This window comes from Priapulus caudatus, unplaced genomic scaffold (assembly GCF_000485595.1).
Source record: "Priapulus caudatus unplaced genomic scaffold, Priapulus_caudatus-5.0.1 Scaffold475, whole genome shotgun sequence".
Taxonomy (NCBI): Eukaryota; Metazoa; Priapulida; class Priapulimorpha; order Priapulimorphida; family Priapulidae; genus Priapulus; species Priapulus caudatus.
The window spans coordinates 157337-165555 of record NW_014577536.1 but is presented as its reverse complement, the minus strand read 5'-3'; the positions used below and the strand labels follow the sequence as shown (position 1 = coordinate 165555).

General features: G+C 46.4%; 1 protein-coding gene across 1 annotated transcript in view; it reads left to right on the top strand.

The window, feature by feature from the left end:
- The window catches only part of LOC106810805, an 11978-nt gene extending 10286 nt beyond the window's left edge, over nt 1-1692 (top strand). The window contains exon 7 of the mRNA XM_014814259.1: nt 1594-1692. Within this exon, the coding sequence (XP_014669745.1) occupies nt 1594-1692 (99 nt within the window). The remainder of the gene's footprint in view (nt 1-1593) is intronic.
- Nucleotides 1693-8219: the final 6527 nt, after the last annotated feature.

Here is an 8219-nt window from a genome sequence, read left to right as displayed (position 1 = left end):
GAGAGAGTCTAATTGACTGCTATTATTATGATTATTACAGAGCTGCTATTAATTATTAGTCATAGGCGTGTTACATTATATGACTGCTAATTATTACGTATTAATTAAGACTGCTATTATTACGTATTAATTCAGATGACTGTATAATTATTATGTATTAATTAATGACTGCTATTATTACGTGATTAATTAGGATGCAGTGCGTGACGGGACCGACTGACTCAGCACGAGGACAGCACGAGCGCGTCGGCTACAAGTTCACAGGAGATTTCGTGGTGAAGAAGACCTTGTTGACGGCTACACTCACGTGCACGCTCAGCCACAGTACGCTGTTACGCAACGCCATAGGTCCTCAGGTGCCATTCGATCGGCACTGCCTACGGGACATGAGAATTTCCGGCGGATTCGCGGATTTCCGGGTTCTTGCGTTCCATTTTGTCATTTTTTGAGATTGATGCGAAAAAAAAAACATAATAAAATTTGAGAGGGGGTAAAGCTGTACTATTTCTTATCGAATTGGATGCCATGTTTTAATTTAAACTTCATAAAAGCGTCCAGGAAAAGTTACTCGCAATTTCCACACCAGAGTAACGACACTCCAGGATAAACATCGCGGGGTGTATATAAAACATTGAAATTTTTTTAGAAAAATGACGCGTTAGGCATGAAATGGACTTACAATCTTCCCCAGGATGCATGTAAATGGGCCTATAGATGTGCACTTTCAAAATTTCAAGATTGCTTGGCGGGCATGCCCCCAACACCCCCTAGCAGGACAGTGGTGCCCGACGCAAACTGAAGACACGAATTGAAATATTTTCTCCAAAAGATCTCAAACCTGTTCTCATGCCTGTGCAACTCGACGGTGGCCGTAGTGATCGTTTGGTTGCTCGTTTTATTGCCGTTAGTTGCTTCCTTACTGGCCGTGAGGCGGGCGTTGGGCGTCCTTACTTGCCGTGAGTTGCCTCCTTACTTGCCAGTTGGTGCCGTCCTTAATTGCCGTGTTGCCCTCCTTGACTAGCGTGGGTCTGCCTTCCGCTTACTTGCGTAGTTGCCTTCCTTACTTAGCCGTGGTTGCCTTTCCTTACTTGCCGTTGTGTTGCCGTCGCTTACTTAGCCGTGGTTGCCGTTCTTACTTGCCGTAGTTGCCTTCGCTTACTAGCCGTGGTGCCTTCCTTAACTTGCCGTTAGTTGCCTTTCCTTACTTGCCGCTGGTTGCCTTTCCTTATGCCGTGCGTTGCCTTCCGTTAGCTAGCCGCGGCGTTGCCGTCCTTTTACTTGCCGTGTTGCCTTCCCTTACTTGCCGTGGTTTGCCTTCCTACTTGCCGCTGGTTGCCTTTCCTTTACTGCCGAGTGCCTTCCTAGCGTGGGTTTCATTGAGGTGTTGTATAACAACGCCATAGCTTCTCTCTGTAATTGCAGATTTCTGTTGGTATCGTGTTGAGTTTGATGAACAACACTGCTCTACATTGTGGGAATTATTGCAGTTTTATCATAAGAACACCATGAGTTTTCTCTCTGGGCTTCCATGGGTTTGAGAACAATGGAACCATACGGAGTTGACGAAGCCAACCCATTTGATGTTCCAGATTGTTCGAGGAATCACCTAGCCACCTGACTGAACAGCGTGCGCCACGGCAACAGCAGAGTGTCCTGATTTCCAGCAGCATGAACGTGTTCTGCTCGGATTAGACCTGCGCCACTCTACTTCCTCAAGAAGCACTTCAATACAATTCTGAAAGATGCTGGGTGCCACTCAGGTTAGGGAGATTGCAGGAGTGCAAGTGTAGGCATGGTAGAGGAAGAGGCAGGTAGAGCTAGGCAGGGAGAGGGCAGGCAGGTAAGGCAGGCAGTTAGCAGCTTAGGCAGGGAGGAGGGCAGGACAGGTAGAGGGAGGCAGGTAGAGGCAGGTAGAGGGCGGAGCAGGTAGAGGGCAGGGCAGGTAGAGGGAGAAGGTCAGATGTGGCAGGGGTGTAGAGATCTGAATGAGTCTGATCAATGTACATGTGTAATCCTTACTCCAAATTGGAATTGGATATTCTCGAATCGAAAAATGTGAATGTGTGTATTGACGACTGCCCAGTATTGTTTTTGGGGACCATCGCGCCTATGAGTGAACGAGCCGTTCGTTGCAGGTTGTTTCTTCCTCGAAAGTTGACCGCATTCCCCAAACCCATCGTGCTCGGGCGGTGAACCGGACTAGGCCGTCGGCGTGGGGGCAGGCACTGTTGCGCTGTGTGACGTCGTCTATTGCCAGCCCGATAAGGCGGTGACTTCAAGCATGACCCTATGCTCAGCTGGGGCAGACACCGGAGGCGGTGCGCATCCACACGCCTTGCCGAGACTGCTCGGTGGAGCTCTCCGTGAGTTGTATTTTCAGTTCACAGTCGTCGGCGTTCTCGTCTCGTTGATTCTCACTTTGTGGCTCTTCATCCCTTTTCTCCCTTTTTCACTTTTACCACCCTCTCCCTCTTCTGGCAGCTCTTTCTCTTTCTTTTTTTCTTTCTGTTTCTCTCTCTTCTCTCTCCCTCCCTCCTCTCCTCTCCCACTCCTCGCCTACCCCCTCCCTCTTCCCCTGGCTCTTTCTCTCTATGATTTTCTTTCTCTCTCTCTCTCTCTCTTTCTCTCTCTTTCTCGTTCCTCTTCTCTCTCTGCTCTCTCTCTCGTCTCTCTCTCTATCTCTCTCCCTCTCTCTCTTTCTTCTCCCGTCTCTCTCTCTCTCTCTCTCTCTCTCTCTCTCTCTTCTCTCTCCCTCTCCTCTCTTTCCTCCTCTCTCTCTCTCTTCTCTTCTCTCTCTCTCTCTCTCTCTCTCTTCACTTTTCGGAGCATCTCACAGCATCTCACTACATTTTTCGTACCTTTACCAGCCTGGGGGACCTCTTTTAAATATTCACTTTTCGTATGTACAGTTGTAATTACTATTACTTTCCACCCAGTCGACATAACAAATGCACGCGTGGCTTTCGCACGCTTCCAGGGTATGTAGCGGGGGGTTCTTCCAAGTCTTATAAGTACTTATTTTGCCAAAAATATAAATAAGGGCCCTTATTTAGCTACTTATTTTTGGTAAATCTTTAGAAAGCTACTTAATAGTCCTTATTTTTTTATAACTTTTCTCGACAGAGTAAAGATTGTGTATATTATTAATACGCATAATTAAACCTGCTGTGCAATTGTGTATATATACAAATATTATTAGGTGTACTTTAACTAGTCGTTGATCTATCAAAAATCGCGCTAAAAAAGTCTTATTTTGCCTTCCAGAAGTTTTATAAGTCCTTATTTCAACATGTCTTATGCTATCTATGACCCTGCGTTCTCGTCTGGTTTAGATGATAATGACAATGGCTTGGTTCCCAACAGGCAAACGAGGTGTTTATGGCCGGTCGTAAGCTGACTGCTACGGAGGCAGCGCAGCACGGCCTCGTCTCCTCAAGGTATTCCTCTCAAACAACTTCATGCAGCAGGTGATCGCGCGTCCGGCACATGGCCTCCGCAGCACCCATGGTGAGTTGCCTGCGTCGCCGACCGATCTGCGTTGCTGCAGAGAGAGAGCGAGCGAACGAGAGAGGGAGAGAGAGAGAGGGGGGGGGAGTGGTGTGTGAGAGAGAGATGAGGAGATGAGGCGAGGAGAGAGCAAGTGAGAGGAGAGAGAGAGAGTCCACCGCGGGGGGGAGTGAGTGAGAGAGAGAAAGAGACTAAGAGAAGAGAGGGGAGAGAGAGAGAGAGCAGAGACGAGAGAGGGTGAGGTGCAGAGAGAAGAAAGAGAGATAGTGAGGGGGGAGAGAGAAAGAGAGCGAAGAGAGAGAGAAGCAGGGAGAGAGAGGATACCTTGAATGTATTCTATATTATATAAACTGAAATGTAAAAGTTGCATAAACATTAGGAAAAGGAAAAGTTTCATGTTTTCTTTGTAGTGACCGACCACCGTTGCAGCGTAGTGCTACGTTATGTTTGTTGTTGCGCAGTCTTGGCTTCCATGAGCTGTGATGACAGCGGAAGAGGATGAAGAAGACTTGAGAGAAGTGACTGGAGCAGGAGTTCGCACTCTGCTGCACGCTCACTGGGTCCTCACCTGAGTTCTATCAAACAACATTCGCTCCTACCTAAACGAGCACAAGTCCAGGCACCACTACTGTGATGCACTCACACTCCACGACTTTGGCAAGAGACAGTATCTATTGTGATGCCACTCCACTTCACACTGGCAGAGACGACCATCTACGTGTATGACACTCACACTGGCAGAGACAGGATCTACTGTTGATGGCACTCACACTCCACACTGGCAGAGACAGCGATCTATTGTGATGCCACTCACACTCCACACGCGCAGAGGACACCATCTACTGTGATGCCACTTCACACTCCACACTTGTCAGAGACACAATCTAGCTGTGATGCCACTCACACTCCACACTGCTCAGGAGCACCATCTACATTGATGGACTCCCACACCTCACCACTGCAGGACACACCATCTACTGTGATGTGCTTCACACTCCACACTGTGCAGAGACGAGTATCTACTGTGATGCCACATCACACTTCACACTGTCAGACAGCAGCTGCTGTGATCGCACTCCACCTCCACACTGCAGACACCATCTACTGTGATGCACTCACACTTCACACTGGCAGAGACACCATCTACTGTGATGCACTCACACTCCACACTGGCAGAGACACCATCTACTGTGATGCACTCACACTTCACACTGGCAGACAGCATCTCCTGTGATAGGCATGACTTTACAGTGGTAGACGCCACTATGAGGCGCATGAACCGTCCACCGCTATATTTCCTCACGGCCTTTCTGGCAAATCTACGTTTTCGTCTAGTTTTATAAACCCACTCCAATATCCATTTTGGCTGTTTCACCACTCCAGCTTCGCCTCTTTTCTAAGGCCATACTGTAACTCTGTTTTAAATGCACTCGTTTGTAAACGGCATCACTCACTTCTTCAACGTGCAGTTTTATAATGTCGCATAAAAATACGAGGTTCGTGTGTAGTTTTGTATATAGACATATATAAATCATGGCCTATTATGCAATTTTGTAGTTGAACGGCAAGGCGTTAGAAATGTGTTGCTCGTTTTGTTACAGCGAATGAGACTAATCTCACAATGGTCGCCGTAGCGTATGCGCATTAGTGTTCTTCCTGTTACCATTCGTTATGTTCCTGTTATCGTATATTTACACGGAATAAGAATCTGTCCGAAAGTGTTACTCGTGTTGGTTTTCTGAAATACCATTTTTAACGCCTGACGGAAAGTCTTTGGAAGTTTTTGCCTCTGTGCTGATTTTCGTTGCTAAGACGCACCTATCTTCATAACACGTTCTAAACTTCAGGTTTAACCTGACATGAAAATCCAATCGCATTTTGATATGCTCAGACGAGGTATATACGGTGTGAACCAGTGTTACAAAGTTAGGTGATTTCAAAAAGCAATAGGATTTTGCTTGGCCGCTCGGATGTAACTTAACCGATGGATCGGCAATGACCCGTAGTTAAAGGATTTACGAAATTTCTGGGTGAATTCTTTTTTAAAAACCAACCATTTCCTTTACGTAAAAACATGATATATGGTTGAATCTGTGGCGGCCATGCAGAATTATTCAGTTCGTTTTGCTGTGTGGTGGACCGCTGATATTTTTTTGGGATCTGCTCGGATAATTGCAACTGCTTTTGTTCATTGCAGTCTAATCACTATAGACGATCACAGACCTATTGCAATGTTACGGCGAGTAGGTTGGTGAGAGGATAAGCGGGAAGTGTCTTCAAAGTGTGATACTCGGCTCTGGAACATTAGCCGATGCCTATATCCATAGCACCGTAGCCAATATGATAATACTAGCGAGCAAAGTGTACCGTAGAGACACTGACGAGAAGCGCGTCTCGTTTGTAAATGCACATTTGCCAAGGTGCCTCAAGGTGGTAGTTCCAAGTGGTGTTGTTGACAGGCGCACGTAAAGTCGCGTTCAGCATTTGTCCGTGTACAGATTGAGTTTTTTGGTTCTTAGGGTTTGTAGTCTGCGTTTAATACTACAGAGGAGTTCAGACTAGAGTAGTAGACTAGAGAGGAGTTAAATTGACCAGCGGTCAGATACTATACTATATATATATATATACTATGCACCCGTCGCTCGACACGGCGACGCGTTTAGTTTTAGCTGTAGGCAACCAGCTATTTATTTATTAGATATTCTACTTGTGTTTCGTGGTCGGGTCTAGTATTAGAGAAGGGCGTCGAGGTATGGCGTTGCGACCACGGCCGTGGCGATGCGAAGTCGTTCCGAGTTTCGACCGAGGTGTGGAGGGAGATATGCGTCTGGTCTAGTGTAGATACGCACATGTAAACGCGCCATTGGATGTTTTATAGACTGCATGGAAACTGCCATCGTCTCGGAGGAGGCGGCGGGATTGTATAGACAACTGATGTAACACGCTGTTATCAGGGGTGAATAGTGACAATTGTCATTTGTCAAATGACAAATCGACAAATGACATTTTTCATTGTTCACCCCTGCTGTTATGCAGTATCATGTTTATATCCGCTCTGTTTTCAGTCATGACCAGCGTGAGAGGCGTATTTTGAATTGAACACGAATGCTAAGTGCTCAGTCTCTCACCTCCAAACCTGTTAATTTCCTCTTATTTAAATTATGTATGTCTGAACTTGTTACAAAATAAATGCAACCAATTTTTTACTACATACGTCGTGAGTTAGTGTGTGTGTCAACTATACGTGTTAGAGTAGGTGTGGTGTACTATTGCTTAGAGCAGGGGTTCTTAACCGGTAGTCCATGGACCGACCTCCTTGGATGGGCTTCATGGGGTCCGTGGATGGGCTTCAGGGGTGGTCCGTGGATGGGCTTCAGGGAGTCCGTGGATGGGCTTCAGGGGTCCGTGGATGAGCTTCAGGGGTCCGTGGATGGGCTTCATGGAGTCCGTGGATGGGCTTCAGGGGGTGGTGCGTGAATGGGCTTTAGGGGGTCCGTGGATAGGCTTCAGGGGGTCCGTGGATGGGCTTCAGGGGGTCCGTGGATGGACTTCAGGGGGTCCGTGGATGGGCTTCAGGGGGTCCGTGATGGGCTTAAGGGGGTCCGTGGATGGGCTTCAGGGGGTCCGTGGATGGGCTTCAGGGGGTCCGTGGATCAGGATGGGCTTCAGGGGGTCCCTGAACCAGGCGCATTATGTGTTTATGTGCTGAAAACGATCTTTAATTTCACCAGCTCAACAAGTACTATTAGCAAAAAATTTATAGAGAAAGGATTGCTCTCATTGAATTAGGGTGTAAAACAACTATTTTTTACCTAATATAGGAATATAAGGTATATATAATGACTCTAAAATGCTAAAACTACTTGTCACCGATTGTGCTTAAAAAATGTCATTGAAACGTCCTTGAAAAGTCTTTAAAAAAATAATTCACACTTGTGGGAACCATGTACTGAGTACCTAGCAGTAATATTGTACCATATAGAATCAACCATCATGAAACCAATAAAATACCAATAATATATTTTCATTCAATATGTGATATTCTATATATTTCTATCTGATATGTCTATCTATTCATATGGTACTTTAATCTATATCCTATTAGGTTATATTATCTCGGTAATAATCCCCCTCTCCCAAATGGTATCGCCTACGACCTGGCTAGCACGGTGAAAAGTTAGCCAGGCAAATGGCTGGTTTTCGGCCTCAACTTTTTCATCCTCCCAAAGCACAAAATATGACTATACGGCTATAATACACATTTTTACAGTCACGCAAACACACATACACACACACTAACGGACGCGCACACGCGGGTATGGTCGGACGCACGCGTGCGCGTGTATTATAGGCGTAAATTAACATTTTGTGCCTCGGGAAGTGAAAAAGTTTCGGCTGAAATACGGCCATTTACCTGCAAAAGTTTTTCCATGCTTGACTGGTCATGGGCGATACCATCCGCGAGAGGGGTGTGAGGCAGTGCGCAAGAAGAAACAGCGAGAACCGAATATATATATATATATCAGGAGTCTATCAATAGATAGACTCCTGTCTCCTGTATATATATATAGCGCCCACGAAAGAGAGAAAAATTGCGCGAGTGTGTGTATGTGTATGCGTGCGTGCGTGCGCGCGTGAAGAGAAATATTGCGAGAGAGAGAGAGAGAGAGAGAGAGAGAGAGAGAGAGAGAGAGAGAGAGAGAGAGAGAGAG